Here is a 24,426-nt window from a genome sequence, read left to right on the forward strand (position 1 = left end):
TCAATATTTAATTTTTTTTGATTGCTTGTCAAAATGTAATGTGTAAAGTGCTGTGAAACAATGTAAAGCCATATATACCTGTTATATTTTAAGTTATTATTATTTGCTCATTTCCTTTTATCTAATATAATAAACTGCTATTTCTTTTTTGAGCACAGTTGTGTTGGCAGCAGGCAACATAAACTACACACACAAAGCACTTCACTGCAAGGACACTTTAATTTATCTGAAGCAATAAATATACATCTCAATTCTCTATTCTTTCAGTACACATAATACATACACAAAAAAAGAAATAATCTGGTAAAATAATCAATCAATAATTACGCTGACATATACACTTTTTTAAGTTTTACATTATATCATGGCAACTCATTCTCTCACCTTCAGTCTGAAATAATAAGAAAAAAAGAAGTCAACGTCTTATTTGGCCAACATGTCATGTCCCTCTCCCTCTTTTATATATGTACATACTTAGTAGCACTCACATGCACGCACCTGAATACAGACTGGGAGTATTTGATCCCATAATAAGATAAGAAGCCTATGTATAGTATAATATGTACATTCAGGTTTATACAGTACAATCTATTTAATAAGTGCAGATATACTCATGCAGGAGTCAAAAAAACACACCCAAAAAGAAAAGGCTAGGCAACATACACTTATAAAATCTTCATTTGACATTCTTAACACTCTCCACATCTGAATTATGGCTCCTTGTCTTTTTAAAATTTCTTCATCTCTTTCAGTAGCATATTTCAGAAATATCTTTACTTTGTCTTCGTTCATTCATTCTCACCTGAATCAAAATATATATCCCTTTGTAGTAAGCTCTGGCACTGACGGTAAACCATATCAGTGCTCAAATTCAACCTTAAAAATTGCAGTAGCAAAAGGGATAACACTTGCACAATGTCCACAGAAAAAAACGAGTGTAATACAGTATGTACCTGTAGGCTATTTTACATTCTTCACTCTTGTTGTGTTTTTAAACAAGAAGCCCTCAGCAGGATGCCAAGGCATCAGAAAATGTGGTAAGAGTTTTCTAAAATGGCAGGAGAGTGGATAAGAAGAAGGCCATTTCTGACTTAAGACATCACGTGTGCAAAACCACAAAACTTAATGTAAAAGCGTGCTTCATAAAAACATAGAAAACAATGAGTTTATAACTATGAGAACTGTGATATCTTCAAAAATCCAAATTTTCCAATAGTGGGAGCCTCATAAAAATAACAAATGAAACCATTCTGTTCATTAGGTTCAAGTTTTGTTATGTCCTCATTTGAGAACTTGTGCGCCTTCATGCTCAAAGCAAACCAAACAGAAAAGGAGGAACAATGTTGGTGTTCAAACGAATTTGAACCAAACTGCGCTTCATTCATTATTTTGAACAATCAATAATACTCATTAATAAAAAGTTGAGCTTAATGGAAACTATGGTACTATGGATATAAATCACACTTCACATATCAGAACACCCTCTAGTAAGTAAGTCAAACTGAGGGAATTTATATGTGCATATACGCTCTATAACCATGTACAAACATCTGCTGATACACTTAATCACTGATCAAAACAATTGTTGGACAATATTCATCATACTCATAGCAGGTATATTATAATATCAATAAAACAGCAAGAAGCTTCAGAAACATTCAAAATATATTATTGATTGTATCATTTATTCCCCCCCCCCCCAAGGAATGAGCAGTAAAGCCAGACGGCTTCTGTTCACACGTAAAAGACCTTTAAGCAAAAGATGGTTTGGAAATCGTGCACTGGTTTTAAAAGTTAAGACAAAGCAACATATCTGAGGTCTTCTTTAGAAAAGCAAATTATGCCAGTTAGCGAAGCAGAAGCTGCAAGAATGAACAGAGACTTCATGAAGCCAAGGAAATTATTGCAAAGGGACATTTTTTTGCAAGTGTCTTTTGTTTTTAATGCAAGACTTGGCTTGAAAGGATTTAGTGATTTATCCTTAATTTACATCCACATGTAAGCAGCTGGATAAATATGGCCTCCAATTGTCCAGCATCACATAATTACATCTTAGTACTGTACATGTAAATAGTCTCATACAGACTTGATACACTTAAAACTTAGGCAATACTGTATATCCAGATTAGATTAATCTTAGATTATATGGCTATAGACTGTTCGAGATTGTACAAATGTGTTTATGTGTTGTTTCATCTGTATCTTTGTATTTCTGTCTGCACAGGTTTGCTGTTTATGTCTAGCTGTGCTTTTTATCTCCACCTACAACTGGGAAACGTAGATGAAAGTAACAGAGGCGAAGCAAACTGCGTTTCCTCTTGTCACTGAAACTGCTGCTGTTACTTTCAGTCCTGGCAGACTTGGTTCGAGCCCTAACCCGGCCTGGATCCTCCATGATGTCATCTGACCTTTGACCCCTAGGGCCCCACGTCCTGCTCACACTACGGTACTTATCCGGTTGATAGGCTTGGATTTGGAGCTGCCCCCTGTACCTGTCGATCCAGCCCCCGTCACCTGTGGCCCCTGCTGAGGCTGCCCGGGGTGCTGGGGGGGGTGAGGGGAGAGAGGTGTAAGAGGGGTAAGGGGGGACGAAGGGGGGGGTAAAGGGGAGTGTGGTGGGGGAGGGGGGATAGAAGAGAGAGGAGGGTACTGGGGCAGATACGGGACGGCGGGCGCTGCGTGATGCGCATTGACGGATGCGGACGGAAGGTTGTGGGGCAGGGTGCCGAATATGAAGTGTGTTTGATGGGTGGAGTGGCTGGCTGGGTGTGGTGTGTGCACGTGTCCTGGGTGGGTTTGGGAGTGTGCGTGGGGGTGCGGATGGGAGTGGGACAGGGTTAGTGGCGGTTTGGCACCAGGGCCGCCGCCCCCTCTGACAGAGTGTGTGGGCTGCACGTGGTACAATGCGAACTGTGGGTTCTGGGAATGTTGGGAGAGAGGAGAAAGGGGGGGGGGACATCCCACCACCATGTTGGCGTAGCGACCCGGAAGCCCATGCTGGGAAAGCTGGGAGAGATGGGCCAGCTGCGGGTGCGGGGCGTGTGGTGGGCCAAGCGGTGGACGACAGGGTAGTGGGCCTCTCTGTATAGTATGAGGGGGCACACCTTGCAAAGGAGGGGGGACAGTTTGGACGTGGTAGCGATGGTGATGGTAATAAGGTGGTGGGGGCTGCACGGCGGCCATGTGACAGTACTGTGCGTGCAGCGCCTGGATCTTGGAAGGGCCCCCCTCCAGCTGGCACAGCGATGAAGGGGAGTGAGGAGGGGGCCCTCCAGTAGTCGGTGGGGGTACAGGTGCGGGGTAGGGTGGCCCCGGTGGGATAAGGGGCCCTGGTGGTTTGGCGCGTTTGCTGCCAAATAGGGAACCCAGGAAGGAGCTGCCGCTGTTGTTGCTGCTCCCCCCAGGACCGCTCCCCGCTCCTGGTCTCTCTACACTGCTGGAGACTCCCCCAACTCCTGTCCCAGCAGTGGTATGTTGCTGCCCCGGCCCACCCCCCACCCCCGATCCGGGGCTCAGGATGGGGCGGTGAGGCCGGAAATCTTCTGTTCCATAGCAGCCAGGTAGCACGCCTGGCATCGGGTAGCGCTGGTGAGGCTGTGGGCTGCTAATGATGGAGCCCTGGGAGGACAGAGAAAAGAATCACTGGAGGTTTGTAGCTCTGTCCTTGTTCCCACTTATCATAACGCACCAGTAGTATGTGTGTCTGTTGAAGGACATGCTGAATGCACAACCATGCACGAGGTGTCAGTGCAGGACAGCAACACAAGGACACACACATGCATGTATACGAGCACGCTATGTACTGGGAATGCAGACTGTGCACGCACTACTCATGCTTAGGATGGAAATGCAGGTCATGACAGGTTACAGGTCAACTTCTAGTCTAACGGAGACTTACTTCCATGGTACTGTCCAATGAACCAACACTGTTCCTGCGACCACGTTTCCCTGCACCCCACCAGGAAGAGTTAGCAAAGAGCGGAAGGTTCAACATATTTACTTACTGTACATTGCATAAGCTACGTATGTCAGTAAGAAAGAGGAATTGAGTTCTTTTAAGGCAACAAAGCACAAAATCATAGTAGCGCTGCTACCCAATTCTAAGCTGGTTGAAGGTAAATGGAGCCGACGCCAACTCTGAGCCGCTCACCTGCGTCCGACAAGTCCCTGAGAGATGAGCTGAGAGCGGTGCGTTTGAGGCCCTCACCCACGGAGCAGTTGTCATCAAAACTCGTTCGTCCCATGGTGCCATTCACAACATCGCTTTTCACGCCCACGCCTCCTCCAACGACACCTCCAGTCAGCAAACTGGGCCGCATCACGCCCTTCTGCTTCTCAAGCTCCGCTGTAAACAAACAGAGAGCACATGGGGGATTTGAGACCAAGGCGTAAACCATTAAAACAACTGACAAGCTCTCCACAGCCTCACAGTCAGGCAACACATTCTTGTGCTTTCTGGAACTGTAGTTTGCAGTGATGAACGCTAGAGGGGGTACTTGCATTCAACTCTATATTTCTCCATCTCTTGCACTTCAGCAATGCTCTCCCTGAGGTCGCTGACAAAGCGGGTGCGGTCCTGCTGACTGGGCGCCATAAAGACGATGAGGACCTTCCTCTCCCCTCCCAGGACGGCGGTGGTCAGGCGGATGCCGTGGGGGTAGTCTGACAGATGCCGGCAGAGAGAAATAAAGCACCTAGCTACAGTACTGCGTTTTAAGAATAGTAGAAATGTTAAAAGAAATAAATACTCACAGGAGTTCTGGAACATGTGCACTTGCATCTCAACCAAAGCGAAAGATTGTCTGAAACTATACGTCACCGAGGTTTTCTTCTTTTGAAAGATTTTAGTTACCTGGTGGAGAGGAACAAGGAAAAGGTCTTATTCACGGAAGTGAAATGAATAATTAGCTATCGTGTCCTGACGAGTGACGAGTGCAACGCTTACCACGAGGAGGTCGTTAAAGAGGAAGACCTCTCGCTGGTGCACCCCTGTCCTCTGAGGCCTGTTGGGGTCCGGCACCTCGTAGAGCTGGCAGCAGCACACGAGCCTGCGATGGGGGAGTGACAGCACCTGGACAGAGGAGGAGGATTAAAGCGCTGAATAAGAGTCAACCAGCCGTGACAATATGGTTCAGATCCAGGTTTCTCCGCTCAGTCACAAAACCGGTTCTCTGTTCGATGCCGACTTACAAAGGCACCTATGAATTAGAAAATGTGACTCACAGGCTTCTTTCCCACAATGACTCTCTCCACTGCCTGAACTTGGGACACGTGGTCATCATTGGTCCGGAGCTCCCACTTCTGTATCCGCTGGTAGATTCCCACCAACAGGTCTCTGGGTATGTCCTGACCATTGTCTACACCTTGGATGAAGAAATGAGGAAATAATCTGGATTTAATTATTTAAATTCTAATTCTGTATATATTGATTAGTCACAGGCATTTACATCATATTGCACAACGTTCTTCTGTTCGTTTTACTGTAAACTGCGTGCTGAGAGCGTGTTTTACACAGTGTCTATAAATACTTGGCTTAATGCCTAAATGTATTTTCTGCAGTCATGTGGTGTTGGGGTGTATTTCGGTCTAGCAGCACCTCGCAGATTCTTGATGAAATCCTCTAGTTTCATCTTCCTCTCAGGTTTGACGTTGGGACTGTACATGTCAGTGTTGAGGAGGATGATGGCGAAGGCCAAGATGAAGATGGTGTCTGGGTTCTGGAACTGCCGAACCAGGGTTGGATTACACACACAGTACCTCTGGCTGCATAAGAGATGGGGAGCCAAGACATTAATAACCGGGGGAGCTTCACTACGTAGTAAACCTTCATTATTCTACTGCCCGTACGAACCTGAACGCCTCGATGAGCCGCTCAACCTTTTGGGCTTCTCCTTGTACTTTAATCTGAGCCTGGAACTTCCTCAGGGCATCGTCCAGGTCCATTCCTGAGAAGTCCATCTCATCCACCACACAGCTGGAACACAAACAGACAGTCATACCTTCAACCATACATGCAATTATCCAGCATGTATTATAAGCGTGCTTGACATTACTAAACTTGACATGAGCTATGGGAGCTATGACTTGTATTTGGTAGAAAAAAAGCAGAGAATGAACTCGCTAGGCTGTTCCTCCATGTTTATTATGGCCACACTTACTCCAAAACGTCCTTGTTGAACTGTTTCTGGCGGTTCCCCAGGAACTCCCCAATCATCTGCCTGCTGAGGCCCTTCCTCTCGAGGATGAAGCGGGCAATCCCAACCGGAGTATCGGACACAAATCCTCTTTCTATCAGGTACTGGATGCCTTTCTCTGGCTTCCTACAGTCAACGAAACAGGGAAGACGATCATTCTCGCCACTGTTTTACCAGATGATCGTCTGCTCATCTTCTTTTTGCTTACTTGTTGAAGAGGTTAAGACCTATGCGGTATTGCCGTCTCTGCACCACATCGCTGTTGAAGGGCGGGGAGTCCCAGCTATGGCGGCTCTCTCTCTGGTAGGTCTGCTTGCCCAGAGGAGGCAGGGGCTCCCGAAGGCTGTCCTGAGATGAGGAGCCTGAGCTGCAGTTGACCGTCTCGTTGGAGTTGGTAGTGGAGTTGAGTGAGTCATTGTCTCCGTCGGAGCAGCACGGCTGCTCCAGACCCCCGGGCGGCAGAGCTGTGGAGGATGAGGACGACAGAGGGGTCGTGGGGGGCTGCTGGGGGGAGGAGGACGACGAAGGAGTGTCAGGGTACTGGTGGTGGTGGATGGGGTGATGGTGGTGGTGGTGGTGAGGGGCCACCTGGTGGGGAATGTGCGTGGGTATGGGTCTGCCGGGCGCCCGGGTCTGACCCTGAGCAGCCACTGTGGAGGATGAGCGGGGGCCTGCGCTGGGGGCGTGTTTGAGGGTTCCCTGAGGGGAGCCAGCTCCAACCCCAGGCTCCTGCTCAAACACCAGCTGCCTGCTCAGGGATCCCCTGTCGGACCGGTCGCTCATGTCCACCGAGCTGTCGCTCGGCGGCTCAATGGTGAGAAGGGGCAGGTGTGCGCCCCTGAGGCGATAGTCCCTGCACTCGGTGCACGGCGTGCTGCGCCGACTGTTGCTGCTGCCGCCGCCCTCGGTGTCCCTGCTGTCCTCACGGCCTCCGACGCCCCCACCGGGGCCCCAGTACTCTGTATCTGTGCTGCTGGGCGCCCGGTCCAGGGACAGCGGGGACGACGGCATTCCGTCGTCCATGTAGAGGGTGACGTCGCTGTAGGAGGTGGCCGTGCTGTCCCCGTGCATGCTGAGTCCGCCTCCCGCTCCCCTGGCTCTCTCTCCCAAACCTCTCTGGGAGGAGGGGTTGCTGCTGCTGCTCCACACGCACTCGCCAAAGTCTTCGCTGATGCCCCCGCCCTCCCTGCTGCCCTCCTGGGAGTCATCGCGTCCTGCGCGGCAGGTAAGGGCATCGTCAATGGAGTCGGCTAAGGATTTGACCTGGGGGACACACAGAGAGATCACAGCAGGTAGAAGAGTTCCTTCTTATTTCAGGATGACAGCATTTGGTATCATGCATTTATTACCTGCTTGGAGAAGGAGTCCTCTAAGTGGGTGTAGTCCCCTGGGCGGTCGGGGTCGGGGGAGTGGGGAGGCCCGATGGCCACGCTGTGGGTGAAGTTGGTCTGTGTTTGGGCCTGCTGCTGAGGCTGACGCTCGTCAAAGGAGTACTGCAGTCTCATGTTGGACAGGATGATGCGCCGCGTCATGCGGCTCTCCGAAGCCGAGCTCCTGAGGCGCTCAAAGTTCTTGTTCATGCGATACTGTCTGAAGGCAGTCTGAATGGTTCGAGCTGCTCTGCGACTTACAAAGGAGCCACCGTACTTCCTCTCCAGCATCTCAACCTGACGCGAAATGAAGAAAAAGCTCAGATGTGCTCACGCGCCCTGTGCTTGATACTGTACCTCACCGCTCTAATACCTTCTTATCCTGGAGATCTGTCGATAGTTCATAGCTGTCCGACAGCGCCTTGCATCTCTTGTTCTCCTCCTCCTCCTGCTTTCGAAGGGCCAGACTTGCGGGCTGGTGGCGCGTCCGCAGCGCCCAGGCCAAGCTGGCGGAGCTGGAGGCCGACACGCACGAAGCGCCCCGGCTCCCGGATGGCGTGCCGCCGCCGCCGCCGCCGCTGTCAACGTAGCGCTCGGAGCCGCGCAGGAAGGAGGTCTGGCTGAAAGAGCTGTCCTTGTGGGTGCCCGTCTCTGGACACTGGGAGTCCCCTTCCACACTGCAGGGGAGAGGGAGCAGAAGGAACCGGGCTGAGTCACGCGTCTGCTGACAACAAGTGTTCACCAGACGCTCGGTGATGTGCAAACCAGGGAATGACTGAGTAAGTTCAGTGAGAAGAGAAGCAGGGTTCGAACACGAAGGACTTACGTGTAGAGTCTAGAGCGTCGGGAAACCAACCACCTCATAGTGGAACTCATGTTTAAATGATATCGCCACTATTTTGTGTTGCACTGCCAAAGCCTGAGGCCTGATGACATTCCTTGCCCACACTGTGAGTTGATCATCCAGGAGACGTGAAGTCTGCGCTGTCTCGTTCGTTTAATGAGTCCAGAGGATGAGTTAATGTGCTACTACCGTACGGATCTTAAGCCAAGCCTACTCGTGCTCATGCACTGTTTTAATGCCTGTCCCCTCTTTCAGTCTGACTTTTCCCCAGCCCGCTCTCGCCTGACAAACACAGCAGAAGAAGAGAAGTCGCCAAACGCTGACACAGTCCTCTGCTGCCACATACCAGTAACACCGCTGACAGGAAAGACTAGGTCGTTATGTTAGCAGCAAGAGGAGAACAGGCACCTGAAGCTCACTGTGACACACTTGCAAAAAAACACCTCCCCACACACTCAGTGTCCTCAAGTCAAACACAGAGAAGGAAGGATTTAAACCTGGGATCAGATCATCAGGACATCGCGTCTGGATGTGAAATGAGTTTATCCTACTTTGCAGTCAAGAATTAGAGAATAAAAAATAGACTCGAATACGTCCAGAAGTCCTCCGGCGTCCTGTTAAAATCCACCCCGTGTCAGTTACTCAGTGCGCTTAGAACAGCCACAGTCACATGCTCCTGCCCACATTTCCTCCTTGCGTTAGCCACACCCCCTCCCGTCAGCTGTGCCCTGTCCCATAACCAGGCAGAGAGCAGGGGTCGGCGACGTGAGGGAGCGTTGCATTCTGCTCATAAAAGCCACAATACTCGCGCGGTCCCTTCCCTCAAAGCTTCACATCCCACGTCAAACGAGCTTTAAAATGGTGGCTTAGTGGCTGTTTGCCTTTGAGTGGGTCAGTGAACGTCCTCCCCCCCCGCCGTCACTCCTTGAGCTGTCACTGTTCCGCTGCGGCGCAGACTTCCTATGTTAGTGTTAGTTGGAAAAAGCTAAACAAAGGGGGAAAAGGCTGCTCAGGAAACAAGGAAATTGCTTGTACTTATTTTAATGTCCTGCAGATTTTGATCTTGTTAGTGATGCCTCTGAACAACAAACCACGAACCTCTACAAAGATTTAACAGTTTTGGTTTGAATAGGTTTTTAACAACACATGACAACAATGCCATGTTGCATAACACATAAAGAAACAAGCAGTGATTATATTCTGTCAGTTAGGACAAACATATGCAGCATATTTTCATCAAATTGGTTCTATATCCAATGTCTAAGAGGAATTCACCCCAATATGAGCTTTGTTTACATTTTGAACAAATCAATTACAAGCAACAAGTTGTGTCCACACAACTCCATCTCCTCCTCAACGCGCTATTTTTTCCCTCTGTGCAGCATCATTTATCATTCCTCCTCCTCTGCTCCTTAAATAGAGGAGCCGAGAAGAGGGAGGGGGTTGCTTGGTGACGGTTGCGGTGGGACCTCTGTGGGCGGCGAGGCAGTTGTTAGGGATAAGAAGCGTGGTTGCCATGACGACGCACATGACTGTTATCACCATTGAGGTGGGTGTTAAAGATGCTCCACAGGTTGTGAATGACAGTCGACATAATGCTCGTCGACAGCTCAAATAGCATCACGTATCCATGCAGCGTGAGCGATGCTGACACAGTCTTGTCAAAACTTGTCAAAGCTTGAATTATTAATGCCACTTTAGTGTATTTACATATTGTGTTACATAAACTGTGTGAATACAAAATTTGCTCAGAGCTGTTTGAACAGACTCTTCTTAAGAAAGGAAGAGACAACAGGTAGCAGGGACGCGTCTACGCTGTAACGTCCTGTTATCCACATCAGCAGACACAGATGGTATTTTCATTTAACTGAGTCACCGAACCTGAAAATAAATGCAGAGAGCCACAAGCTCGACTTAATACATTTAGCTCCTAGTGTTCATAGATGGTGGATATAAACTTCTGCATCAACGCGTTCAGATTTTATAATAAGCGTAAGTCTAAACACTACAAAAAGTATTGTTTCCTCAACCAGCTCAGCTACAAGGCGATCGACGAGCAGCTTTATGGATTATGTGACAGACGTTTTCATCTCCACGGTCCACGCGCAGCCAGACCTGTGTAAACATCACATATCAGAAATTCCTCCCGAGTGTCCTTCAGGGGAATAATTTCACATCTATTAAAGCTCTGACGTTTGGTGAAATATTTCACGCAAGCCAGTTCTCGTTTAGGGTTTTACCTGTGAAAAGCCCTCAACGTGCGCGCATTAAACAGCAAGAGCTGGTGATGCTGTAAGTGGTGAGAGGTGCTGATGATATATGAGTAAAAAGTTTGTTGTATAAAACATGAGAGTGGCCATATCACAGCTGGCATCAGCTCATTACTTATGGAAGAAACCCTGTACTCCTGTTACACTGCCAGGGAGAGGTGCTCTCTAGAGGTTCCCTCATGGAGACTGGTTCAGAGTCCCGCTCGCTCCAACCATTTAATTGGAGCCGAAACAGATGGTTGGACTCTAATAAACAGGAGAGTGATTGCTGATAGCGTGAGAAGAGTAACAGAAGTGGGCAGAAAATGACAAGGGCTCTGACGAGAGAAACGAGAAAGTGAATGGGCGTGCGTGCGGCACAATGCAGTGACGTCTCCACGCAGCCTCCCCTGCCTCCAGGCCCCCGCTGATATAATATCGATGTGCTGACTGTGTGCATGGGCGCATATGAGGCAGCAGCAGTGGGTCTGAGCGCGCCATGGAACCCACAGCAGGACATGGAGGCTGAGGGATTAACCTCTCCGCTGCCATGACGGTGCCAATGACTGCACAGGCCTGTCTGTTTACTTAGGACTTTCTTCAGTTTGATGATGGCATTATAGGCAATACTTATTCATAGTTAGATTGCTGCTCGTAACCAGGACTGTGCACTGTCAGGATGACAAATGCAGAAATGCCCTCAGCAGCGTCCCCGCTAATTACGCTGGTGATGAGTGATGCGGTAACATTTTGCCGTTCATTTCAGGACTTCAACTCCAGCCAAAAGCACTGAAACGCAAGAAATGTTCCCTTCGCGAGTCGACACCCGGCTACTGCCAGAACCACCCGTGTCCCTCGTCACGCGTGACCTCATCTTCGCAAGCGGTCAAGCTGCAGGGAGACAATGGAGGGATTCATCGGGGGGCCGGGGCCATTCCTCAGCCGCCAACGCTCACTGGCCACGCCGCTGTTGTCTCCAGCTTCCCGCCACACAGAGCCTCCGGTTCAAGGCTCAGTCACACGCTGCGATCTGGAAACGTTATATTCCATCCAAGCAGTGAATAAACTGAGAAAAGCCTCGTATTGTTTTTTTTTTCTTTCTACAGACTGATGCAGCTGAAGATCTGCAGTGTTTTGTAAGCATCAACCTATCAGATTTTCTTAAGCATTCAAGCAAGAAGGGAGGAAGATAAGTCTTGTATATACTGTGAGTACATATAACAAAGTGTCATTAGAAACTGACTTTTCCACTATTTATTTTAACACCTGCTGCAACGTTTGCCTAAGACTCCGTTTCCCATACTGGATCCTTTTCTTGTTTTTCATTTTGCATAATTTGGCTACGTACACCAGACTTTGCCTCTGAAGAACTTGTTGTGTTTACATGCTGTACTGTATGTAAATGCAGATCTCCATTATAAAAGGCAAATCTCCCCCTGGCAGGCATTCAAACGAACGCCACAAGCCTTTTCCAGAAGTCTTTGCAAGTATAATTAATCTAAAGAGCCGTGCCTCTGCAGCCATGACGGTGTGGCACAATTCAGAGGCTTGAAAGGTATGTGATCTGTCACGAACGGCATGTTGTCGCCGTCGCACAGGTTCCTGTCAGCGGCCCGTCTATCATTTATACTGTGTGTCCGCACAACACAAGCGGCTTCTCCCTTTAAAAAACAAATAGGGTGGCGTGAGCCCGTCGGCCTGTGAGAAAGAAGCTACACACAGCACAAAGGCTGACTGTGAGCCGCTGTACTAAACGCACAGGTGCGACATGGCTGCAGCGAAACACGTAGTGTTGTCTTTCACCGGTGAGCAGCTAACCGGACGTTTGTGGCGCTTTTCTAAGCGAAGCAGAAAGGAAAAAGCGCGGTTCTTACCATGCTGATAGCGTCACAGAAAGGTCCCACACAAACTGAAGTCACAAACACACCCTCGCTCTCTCTCTCTCTGACACACACTCTCTCTCTCTCTTTCATACACTTTCACACTGGCTCTCACCAAGCTGTTCCGGCTGCATTCTTGTGGCTTTTGACAGCCATGAACTTCCACTTAACCCTGCCCACTGTTCACCTTTATTATAGGATTAAAGTGAACACCAGCACGTTACAGCAATAGGAAAATACACACAATAAAAGTTCTTTTTATTGAAAATATAATAAATGTTTGTTGTTTGTTTATTTGCTTTTATATCTCAAGTCTGAAACAGAATGGCTGATGCTAGACAGATGTTTATCAGGACACAGATAAGCACACAATGTGTTGTGAGTGTGTTGAAGCAGATGAAATGGAAAATACCTTTACTTTGAAAATAAGATAAGATGTGGGAGAAGGTTGTTTGGGAAATTATATATAATAAATAGCAATATTATGATTTACAGTATGTGGTTTGGCAGCTCAAATGTTCATGGAAACAACAACATTTGAAAATATTAAAATAATATTAGAAACATATTAGTAAGTCTTTTAAGCCAAACTTAGCGGCAATAACGTCATCTGTGCCGTGTGTTCTGCAGAGGAAGCGCTGACAGTCAAGGATTACGTGCAACACACAATCAACATATTGCTGAAAATAGAATGCCTATAATTAATGCTTGTGTGTGGATGAGTATATTGAGCTCGAGGCAGAGATGAGCGCGGAGGGTGTGTGCAGCATTCCAGCGTGACTGAAACAATGCCGAGCAATGAGCATGACACACAGAAAGAAATGAGGAATTATCAGGAACTAGACAACTTTATTTCATTTAGGAATCGGTGGGATGAAGCTGCTCGGGGCCGTGAAGACACACAGACGTCAGAATAATAATGAAAACGCTTACAGTTATCATACAGGGCCACTTCTTCATGTTGTATAATAATCAGGGATGGGGCTTTACAGGAATTTGGACACATACGCATTAAGTGGTGACTACTGAGCACATCCACACTGATATGACTCAACTAGTGGGTCCAAGATAGACGTGAGTGTGACATTAATGAGCAGACGCAGATGATGCATTCTGACAGGCTGCAAGAAGGAAAGAAATAGAAAAGAACACAAAGAGAAGACGGCTTCAACACTACGTGAAATGTAAATGAGCACATATGTATACAGCAACTGTCATAAACTATCATTTGCATGCATCTTTATTGCTTTGGGTTTTTGTAAGTGTGCTAAAATGCAGCAAGACTCTCAAGTCGTTTTGGTAGCGCACACAGCGAGGTCTTTGTTTTCTGGCAGCAGCAACCGTGTCTTTTTCACAGGTAAAATGTGCGAGCGAGTTGTTGTGCAGCCAGTCACACTTCGGCTCAGCGCGAGGAGGGGCTATTGCAGCCCGAGGCAGAGCAACAGAACTGATGGGCGCCCTCGTCCTCCTCTCTTGGAAAGCAACGCGGGGCATGTCAAAGCGCAGGGACGCGGACAGACAGGACGAAGCGCGGAGGAAGAAGAGAGGACAGAGAGCGAGAAACAACATGAGACACAGAGAAAAGCAAAGAAAGCACAATGCAGATAAAACAGGTGGATGCTAGAAACTATAATTACTGACGAACATGCATTAAAAAAAACAGTTTTTAATACACTGGGTATAATTACACTGCAGCCAGCATGAGCCATTAGGTGGCAGTGTGGGAACATCATGCACAGATGTGGCTGGGAACAGCATCAGTCGGATGATAAATGAGAGGAGGGGGGCAGCGCGGGTGAGAAATCACCAGGTTTACTTGTGACTCAGTACACCTTGGCTGAAGATAACTGCTCCCTCTGACGCTGCCTGCGAGGAGCTGTGTGGTTTTCAGGTTGGTAGAGGGGCCTAATTCCAGCTATTAGTCACACCTGGGAGCGGCAGGAGGAACGGGAGGTGCGGGAGGAGAGGCAGGACAGCACGGAAAGCGATGGGGACAATGAATGGACCACTGGTTGTGGGATGCTTGCAGGGATTCTTGTGATCGAAGGTTTTTTGTTTTTTTTTTGGTGTATCGTACTCACTGTACTCGGGCCCTGAAGCGACCCCTTACCTGTCCTCCTGCCGCGAGCTTTGCTCAGTGGAGGGGCAGCAGTACTGATGGAGACTGACGAAGCTGTGAACAGTCAGACTGGTGGGGAACAGAGTGGCATGAGCAGCGCTGCCCGCCGCTGTGGGAGTGGTGGGAGCAGAGACGGGCTGCCCCGAGACACACGGTGGCTGGACACTGACAGGAAGGACCAGAGATGGGCAACACAGAAACACACAGAGACAGTCAGCGGCAAAGCAGGAGCAGAGGCAGAGAGACACAGAGAGAGAGAGAGGCAGCGTCCATTTAAAGCCAATTCAAAACGTGGCAATGAAAGCACATTTAAAAGAAGAGACTCACGAAGACAAGGTGACAGCGTCTTTGAAACACACACCCTGGAAAACGCAGAGGGCTGTTTTTAAATGAACTCTATACAGGTGATGTAAAAAAAAATAGCATGAAGTAAACAAGCAGAGCTGAGCTTGGAAATAAAATGTTTCAGAGTCAGAGCTGATGTATAAAAGTTCTGCCAAAGTCCAACCACTCTGCTGGATTATATAAAGCTCCATACTGATCTATGGTGGATCATCCTGTATGAAAATGGGAAACCACTTTGTGTAATGCATGCAAAAGTGCATATATATATATATATAATACAAAAAGGCTCTCTGCCGCCCATCTACTCTGGCACAAATTAGAGATGTTCCATCTGCAGAATGTTAGTGAGCGGTTGAAGAGTGAGCGGTAGTTGAGATTAGCATGTAAATGGCCGGTTTGTCACTGGGTCCAGCTGCTGTCAAGGACACATCGTCCCTGTCAGAGAAGCACGGGAAGACATTCAGAGGAGATGGAGGTGGAGGTGAAATGAGATGAGATGAGGAGATAAATACTGTGTAAAAAGAATAAGAACTTGACATTTGTCTGTAATAAGCTCCATCCTCTAAAACCACAGGCGCATCTCTGAGCCTGTTGATTCATTATCATAGTTTATTTTAAAACAAACCCACATTCTTGACTCCCTCCTGCCACTAAATACTCAGTTATGCACTAAATTCAAAGCGAAAAATAATTAATTATTAATTATTTAATATTAATAATAATAATATAATAATTCATATTTAATTATTAAATGTAACTATTAGATTAAATACTGTACTAAAAACTACACCTTTTTCTTTTACTAGCTAAAACCTATATTTCATACAAAGTAAAGGAAATTCAATTCAATTACATGAAATTGTAAAGCTATAACACACATTAACATTAACTCAATCTCTGTGCTTGTTCTGCTTGTCATTTTGAAGATCTACTACACTACATATATTAAAGCTAACTACTGTAGACTCCACAATATGAGAGGAAAACAATCATTAAAAAAAATACTAATATATAGTCATGTGGGTGGAGAGCTAATATTGTAGTAAAAAAGGCTCAAAGGTTCCAAGTCAACTGAGAATAAGTTGCCAGTGGAACATGTGGAACAAGAGCTCCATGTTCATTCCTATTTATAAGGTTTACAGCATCTTGTTCAGGCTTAATTAACCAGCCAAGACTAAACATCGTCAAGTATCCTTAGGAGCTGTGACCCGTGTCTTGTTAGCTTCTCTTTATTAGCTCTCCATAGCGTCAAAGACACCACATATTCTGAACAAGTGAACCCGCTGACCCGTTCAGCTCTAGATGGAGATGTGAAGAGAGGCAGAGGAGCCGTTATGTAAGCTCAGACCATGCTTTACACACCGCACGCTCAGGCAACACCAAGATCCCATTGTACCAGCGGTAACTGTCTAAGAGTATCCTCGTGTTGGCAGGCTGATCTAGGATCTGCTTCCTGCTCCCTGAGCAGCTACGCCTGAGTCCCTGAGTGGCATAAACACACATCCATCCTCCTCCTCCTCCTTTTACCCCTGCATGGAAAAACAAAGCACACATACTGTACTACCCACACACACTCAGCTTGGATGCATCTCTGCATTCTGTTATTCTCACAGAATAACAAGGTAATAAAGAGGCAAAAATCAAGATTTGGTTTAAGAACGCCACGGGTCAACAAGACGTTGGAGAAGAGCAGAGACGACAGGAAGGAAGAGAAGTGAAAGCGGTCCATCGGGAGGACGTGTGAGGTGGCGTGTATTTAAAGCGGTGCGTTGACAGAAGCGGGAGGCAGGAAAAAGAGTGGGAGGGGAGAGAGCTACACGAGAGTGGGAGAGGTTGAATACGGAGGAGGGCAAGGGTGAAAATAATCAAGAGGCGCAACTGAGGGAAGGAGGATGGAGAGGAGGGATGTGAAATGGGCAGAGGACGCGCGGCGAGGCCCGGTGGCTGCCGGGATCAGCGCTACCTCGAACCCGCGCGGGGGCGTCGGCGCGTAGGTGAGCGCAGCGCGGGAGCGAGGCTCAATGTATGCCATTCCTCTCCCACGAGCCGCACCAGCGGGTCATTTACCGGTTCTTGGGGGGTGAGGTGGGTGTGTGGGGGTGGGGGTGGGGGTGGGGGTCATGATCTACTCCCAACTGTTTTTTTTTCCCAGCATCCTCTGTGTGTGGGAGCGCATTGCATCATCCCACCTCCGGCGCGTGACCCGCCCCAAACAGAGACGTTCCATGACCGCACACGCCGCGTCGTAGCCCCAAGTTAAGCGTGTTTTTACATCCCCCCCTCCAGAACCAGCACCGCCACCCCTCCCGCCCTCCCCGCTCTTCCATCGCAAGCTTGAGTCTCCTGCTGCTTGGCAACAGTGCGGACTGACTGCGTGGGCGTTTGGCACCGAGCGCCGGGCGCAGGCACGGATGAGGAGGAGCGCGGTTACAGTTACGACCCGCCGCGCACACGGCACCTGCTGTACCCGGCGGGCGCGTGCACGCTGGTGCAGGGGTGTGTGCGCGCGCGCGTGCACGCTCCACTCCGAGCGGAGGTGATTCACAGAACGGGGAACAATTAGGCCGCGTTTAAAACGCGAGGTGGGCGACGCAGGAGGTGTAATTCAGGAAAATGGGATCCCTGCAGATCAGCGAGGGGATATTCTGCCGCGTCTGAAAGTGAGCGCAGTCGTAAAGGACCACCAATTACCCGCAGTTGTCAGCCACTGAAACTTTTGAATGAAGGAGGAACTGTGACCCGCTCCCACTCGTCCGTCCTCAGAACGTGTCCTCCGTCCCCGCGGAGCCGTCATTCACTCTCTGCTCTCTGTCTTTCGCCCCGCTCCCACTCCTGCCCCCTCTCCTCTTCGCTTCTTTCCATCCCTCCATTCTGTGTCTCTCGCCCACAGAGTTCTTCACAGAAGAGCTCGCAGCGTTCCCACGGTAACCGGTGTCCCCACTCGGCGCGCGCGAGCGGGTGTTTGACAAACATCCCGCCTCAAAAGTGCGCATTTGAACGGGAGCGGCGGGGAGCGAAGTCGCCTTGGCGGCGTGCGCCTGTGTTCGCTCTGGAGCGGTGACGCGGCTGAGACCCGCGCTGCTCAATGGCTCTCGTCACTAATAACACAGCAGGACCGCTAATCTCCGCGCTAATGCACCATGACATAACTGCTAGGTGAACACAGCCGGCGTTTACGAGGAACAATGGAGGCGGCTAACAGCTGGCTAGCTGAGCTGCATGCGAATAAAAGAGGAGGGCGTCGTGTCAGCACCGGGATATGTAGCTGGATAGGTGAGAGCAGATGAAGGTGGAGGTGGAAGAGGAGGCAGGGAGGGAGGTGGAGCGGATGGGAACGCAATATAGTAACTGCCTGGAGGACAGCTTTACTGTTTCCACAGCAACTATATCTCTCCCAGTCCAAGGACATTTCACATCCTGTGTAAAACTTTACATCTCAGCCACAGCGTTCGCTCGTCTCCCCACCATTTCATGTGAGCCAGTTTCAATGGCAACCGTTAACGAGGGTTAATGAAAAATAACCGGAGAAATAACAGCAGTCTGAGACTGAGGTCTGAGACGCCGTTAAGTCTCATTCGCCGTCATGTTGGCGCCAGCGTGACTTCCCGCTTCCGTCTGTGCACCGAGTCCTGGAGCCTCCTGGAGGAGGCCAAGGTCGCTGGTCAGCTGAGTCGGCATCCAGCTGCTGACGCCGGTTAATGTGTGGCTCTGTATGAAGCCCACTTCACTCAAACATGACAAGTAGAAGGCAAAAAAACACCACCCACATACACTCGCCTCCCACACGCGCATCCATCATTTATATTTACGTCAAGCTCAACTGCGTGGCAGCGAGCCTCAGCAGCTTCGCATTATTTTAATTTGGTCCCGATTTAGCTATTGTTAAGTCCATTATTTGTGTGAAATGGGCAAGATAAACAGTTTGGGACAGTGGAGAAGACGGTGGCCATAGTTACTGTACACCGTGTGCCTTCTAGAGAGTCGTTATGAATCCAGAGAGAATAGGCTTCCTCCCATTACGCCATTCGGATTGTTTGGTGCTGGTCGGAACAGGCTCGGCCCAACTTACCCAAACGTTTGCCCAGAGGCCGGTTCATTTCTCTAAGTTGCATCTGCACTGCCTTAAACCCTGGGGACGAAATCCCACATTATGCACTGGCCATCAGAAGGAAGACCACGAACATTCAGTTTACACGGTCATAAATTGATATCGGTATCGCGGGTGAGCGAAGTGGGGACGAAAAATAGAAGAGCACAAAAGTAATTTCTGCAGCTTCTCTGAGTCATAACTGCAGCAGTGGGAAACAGAAACAGCGAGGGGGAGCGAGCGTGCGTACGTACGTGGGCATGTGAGAGAAGAAGAGAAGGAGCCGAGAGGGGGTTGTAAAGGGGACGGGGTCATGTTTACTTCACCAAATCAGCCGAATTAAGCGTCTGCCTGAAAAAAACAAGGCCATCGTCGTTCACCACTTTCCCCAAACAGAGCGATGCTCGGGGACGGACTGAGGGCCGATGGAGTGTGTCAACGTTCCCACAGTGAAGAGAAAAGGAAAAAAAAAAAATAACGCAGCTCTCCTTTATTCGTTATTACGTAACCACACTGCTCCGCCAAGACCTCTAGCTGCCCCCGGCCCCCGTGAGTCCAGCTGCACGGACGGAGCCCAGGACCAACTGTAAACTCTGCTGCTGTCACATCGTCACAGCGTGACATGGGTGACATTAGCTGTCCACTGTAATAATGGACACGCCAGGTACCCAGCGTGGACACACACACACACACACACACACACACACACACACACACACACACACACACACACACACACACACACACACACACACACACACACACACACACACACACACACACACACACACACACACGAATAATTACCACACTTGGGCCACAGGCAATCATACTCCGGTCACACTAATTTAATCTCCCTCGCCCGGCGTGTGGCTGATCCTCGCCTCACACCAGCGCGTACACGGGCGCACTCTCATGACCTCTTCCAAAAATAACAACAGAAAAACATCTGCCGCCGCGTTGCTGCTGCTGCCGCTGCTTTGCGGCAGAGCTGCAGCGGCCCCCCGAGCCCCGTCGCTCCTCGGAGGAGGGACTTCATGTCAAATATCATCCCAGCCCAAAGGCCCCCAGACTCGCATTGTTCACACTGCCATTAATGGGCGGCAGGAAGCATTTGGGACAGCTGTTTTGACGGCGCCGCTGGGAGAACGAAGAGGAGAGGAGCTACTTTGTTTTGATGCAATTGCTGCACGCATGACAAAAAAAAAAACTAGGACAGTTATTTCAGTTTGCTTGTCCAAAATCAAACTTGTGTGTTACGTGAGGCGCAGGGAGCACAGGGCAGGGACGGGGCCTCCTGCTGGAGGAACCAGGACTAATTGGATGAAAACAAAGACAGCTCTCTGAGTCCTGCCATCTTTGGCCCAGAGTCCCCTCTCGTCGCTGCCTCTCTCTCCCTCGCACGCCCTGTTGACAGATGGCAAATCAGTGTGTGTGTTCCACCTTTTCTCTTTTAGACCGAGGCCCCACTGAGCGAGGTCGCTCACTCACTTTCCCCCCCCCTTGTCACCGTCTCCCTCTCGGCGTCCCCCTCCCACGTCTGCCGTCTGTCTCCTCCTCTGACGGGAACCCACATTTAGAACGCCGCTCCGAGAACCGAGCAATCCGTGTTCGCATCTGATCCGTTATCAGAGGGGAGATCTCCCTCCGCTGACCCGCGCTAATGGGCCGGTTTTGGGTTCGGCTGAGTCACGGCCAGACGGGGACAACATGGCCCGTCTGTGCGGGTGACTCTTTTATTAAACGTGACACTTCACATGACTCGCTTGTCTGAGCTTGGATCCACGGGCCTCTACAGGCAATTAACAAGAGAGCATCAGCAAGATCTACATTTGCAATTCATCACTGCATTTAACACCTACATAAATAACTAATATGTGCTTCCATGTAATGACTAAGGCAGCCCCGGGGACGAGAGGAGAGACAGCGGCGGAAAAGACGCTTCTAATTGATAAGGGATTTGTTCCTGTCTAATTCAACCTCTGATAAGGGGATTGAGACATTATGAAACAATCCAGTAATAATGTCCTGGATGTTTGGGCACAGCGAGTGTTATCAAATGCACACGGACCAACAGCTTCTGTCACTAAGACTACAACATTTTATTTCAGTGGGTAGCTCCTCGCATGAATCGCTGCCTACTCACAAAGCTTAATGCTCCCAGAACAAAAGCTCGCTCTATCTGTGCGAGCGTGTCCGTGAGTGTGTCTCTGTGTGTGTGTCCATGAGTTTGTGTGCGTGTCCGTGAGTGTGTGTGTGTCCATGAGTGTGTCCGTGAGTGTGTGTGTGTCCATGATTGTGTGTCCGTGTGTGTGTGTCCATGATTGTGTGTCCCTGTGTGTGTGTCCGTGTGTGTGTGTCTGTGTGTGTCCGTGAGTGTGTGTGTGTGTGGTGAATGTAAAGGCAAGGACAGATGCACTTGCTGTTTGCCAAAGCTGTGTTTGCAGCATTCTAACTTCAGGCAAGCTTTGAGTTCACGGGAAGAAAAACTGAAAAAAAACCCTCCCTGTTTGAGACCGACGGCTTGTGGTTCAGAGCAGAGACCACAGGAGAAACACACTTCAAGCAAGCGGTGGGTGGATTTCTTCATACAGGACGTTGCTGGTCCATAACACTTCCCGTTATCCTCACATTTTACCGGGCAACTCCTACACACATCACTTAAGTCTATGATAGTTATACACATTAAATCCTCTCAAGGCAAAATTTCAAACAATATGCTGAAATAGAGACCCAAAGCACTTGTTATTCTACCCATAATCCTCCAGGGTTTTTGGTTTCCTTTGTGTCTGTGAAGGAACATGTGCCTTCTGAGGCTTAGCTCCATCACAGTCAGAGCCTACAGCTCTGTACCGCCTGCCATTATGAGGGCTCAGCACACGAATGTTCTGCAAAGATGTAGAAAATCAACCCAAGTGAGGAGGCTGTTGTGTTGGAGGAGAACTTACTTCCTGCGCAAGGTGGCACTGGTGTTAGTGTCTGTGCTGTCTGTGCGTTCGAGCCGGTCCCGCTCGGTGGTGTTGGAGCCACAGGAGAGGCCTCGGGTCAGCCGGGTGTGGGTCCTCCTCTCCCTGCTTGGTCCTGGAGTTGTGCCTGATCCAGATGTTGCCTGAGTTGTGGAGGTGCTACTGTTCCCGCTGCCGCCGCCACCGCCGCCATGTTGGAGCGGAAGGGACAGAGGCTGGCTGTGGTTGTGGTTCTGCTCCGGGGTGTCGGAACCAGGTGTCGGTGGGCTACGTTCCTGCCTCAGGTCCTGGTTCTCTTGGCTTACCCGGTCCAGCTGGCCCTCCAGCTCCTCGATGCGCCGGCGCTGGGTCTCCAGGAGTTTGGCCTGGCTCTCGATGATGTTGTTGAGCTCCAGGAGGTACTCCACTGCCCGGTTGGGGCTCTCCGGGCTGGTCTCCATGGCGAGACGTCTGCCTCTAAGGCTGCGACCGCAACCAGCCACCGCCACAGTGACCCCGTGGGGTCGAGATCCACCCCCCCCACCAGCCCTGATGAGTGGGGGGGAGGGAGGGATCAACAAAGGCTTGAATAAAGATGAAGTATTCAGGTGTTTAGAACCAAGAACTCACAAAACCTAACCAGTGGGGAATACAGAGCGACTACATATCCCCAAGTCTGAGGGTGGAAATGAGCATTATAGCATCTTAGTAGTCATTAAAAACATCACAGTACTGAGAAAAGGTTAAAAAGAAGCTCAAGACACAAAAGACGCTCATATTTCCTTGAGTCACAGTTATCCTGTACGTCAGTGGCAGTTGAGGAAGTTGGTCATTGTTGACTGGATGAGGACGTGTTTCGTAAAGGGCGCCCTTTAAAGGTCTGGGTAAAAAGTGCACGTTGCCCTCGAGGCTTCCTGGGATGGTGTATGTATTAATTTATCTACTCAGCTGTGACTCGTCCTATTCGTTTCCTCTAGAAGCTGTGCTATTGGCGTTTAGTTAATTAGAGAACATCTCAAACGCACCAATCACTCTCGAGCCTCCTCGACATGCCGGGGAAAGGTGGGGTGGGGGTAAAGGGGGAGGGGGGGTGGATGCGAGTTACGCTCTAGCACTAATTATCAGCCGCTGTCTGTCATTACATAACACGGAGAATTCTGCACCCTCCCACGTTGACTATCCCCGCAGTCTAGCATCGTCTCTTTCAACCCATGGCTTGGTGCGTCTTTAAAGCGCGGAAAGTGAGCGGAAGTAGCGGACAAAGTTCATGATCGGGGTCCAGATGCTCCTTCTGCGCTCCAACAAAACTACATCCCAGTGGTTTGGCTTCGGATTAGTTCCCAAAGTGTGAGTCTCTGGGCGTCTGCATCCAAGAATAATGCCGAGTTTAATTCCACATCACGCATTCATAAAGAGTTTGGAGGCACAACGTGACACCACTTGAAAACCCAACAACAATCCGGGATGTTTTTAAAAGTACCAGAGTCTAAAAAAATAACTACACTTTCCAGCTTTGGTGCTGATGAGAAATCGATGTAAAGGAACAGGTTGTAGATGTTTCCTACTTATCTGAGGCGAGTTTCGGTTGGATCGGGTCAGTAATCCAAGCGGGAGCGTCGCCGTAAATCTTGTGCCAGAAACAGCGGAGATTTCGCTCCTTGCGCGTGTGTTCTGCAGCGACGAGTGCGGCTTTTCCTGCGGAGCGCACCGCCATCGTGTTAGACTTAATGAGAAACGACATCCGTCCAAGAATTTCAAAATAAAAGAGGTTGGGGACGTTGCAGGAACTACGGCGAAGAATGATATTCAAGAACACATTGTGCGAAATATTTATGCAAATACTGTATATGGAAACCCGAATATAAGATATAATTAATGTTTAATTCATCTTTTTTAAGCAGCCGGACGTTCATAATCCAGAACATGTACAGTTGTATTAATAAAAAATGCCTTATTACTCATTTTATCTTTTTGAATATAATAATATATTTTTTGCTATTTACATGATTGTATAGGAGTAATCTTCACAATTTCACAAAAGTGCCAAGTTACAGTTCAGAGCAACTACAGAGGATATCTGATAAAAAATGTCTAACTAAATGTCTAAGTAGCACAAATATTATTTTCAAAATGAAGTCTCTTCCAGTTGTTGGCTAAAGCTAAAGCTGTTGGGTACAACGAATAAGAACAATATGAATACGGGTGACATTTTATTGTGAAGGTACAGGCAAACTCCATTTTATGATTCTTTGATCGCAGCTTTACAGACTTCAGGAACACGACTGAGCGCCTGTGGATTCGCGGCGCACAGGTGGAAAAATTAAGCATAAAGCAAAGCGATGTCGTTCCTCCTATGGCGAAACACACGCTTGTCCCGTTGATTTGCCGCGGCT

At 49.0% G+C, this 24,426-nt stretch overlaps 1 protein-coding gene across 3 annotated transcripts; it reads right to left on the reverse strand.

Annotated features, from left to right (window-relative positions):
* Positions 1-200: 200 nt before the first annotated feature.
* Positions 201-23,740, reverse strand: iqsec2b (IQ motif and Sec7 domain ArfGEF 2b). Of its 3 annotated transcripts, none has more exons than XM_029156948.3 (14): positions 22,037-23,739; positions 7,938-8,241; positions 7,544-7,861; positions 6,403-7,457; positions 6,159-6,320; positions 5,852-5,974; positions 5,597-5,763; positions 5,224-5,363; positions 4,946-5,071; positions 4,753-4,852; positions 4,501-4,662; positions 4,151-4,345; positions 3,899-3,948; positions 201-3,618 (listed from the first exon to the last, which is right to left on the reverse strand). In XM_029156948.3, exons 1-14 carry the CDS (start codon positions 22,492-22,494, stop codon positions 2,437-2,439), a joined length of 4,542 nt encoding a protein of 1,513 aa, XP_029012781.1. In that variant the 5' UTR covers positions 22,495-23,739; the 3' UTR covers positions 201-2,436. The 3 variants fall into 3 exon arrangements, with proteins under 3 accessions (XP_029012781.1, XP_029012783.1, XP_055366057.1); XM_029156950.3 differs by lacking the exon at positions 22,037-23,739 and adding an exon at positions 8,391-9,054; XM_055510082.1 differs by lacking the exon at positions 3,899-3,948 and having other exon boundaries at positions 3,471-3,618; positions 22,037-23,740.
* Between the last annotated feature and the right edge of the window lie 686 nt (positions 23,741-24,426).

This window comes from Betta splendens, chromosome 7 (assembly GCF_900634795.4).
Source record: "Betta splendens chromosome 7, fBetSpl5.4, whole genome shotgun sequence".
NCBI classification, from domain to species: domain Eukaryota; kingdom Metazoa; phylum Chordata; class Actinopteri; order Anabantiformes; family Osphronemidae; genus Betta; species Betta splendens.

Coding starts and splice junctions, on each gene's coding strand:
- iqsec2b (XM_029156948.3), bottom strand. CDS start 22,494: ATGGAGACCAGCCCGGAGAGCCCCAACCGGGCAGTGGAGTACCTCCTG. Junction 4,663..4,752: donor GCACATGTTCCAGAACTCCT/GTGAGTATTTAT, acceptor GGCATCTGTCAG/ACTACCCCCACGGCATCCGC. Junction 3,619..3,898: donor CATTGGACAGTACCATGGAA/GTAAGTCTCCGT, acceptor CTGTCCTCCCAG/GGCTCCATCATTAGCAGCCC.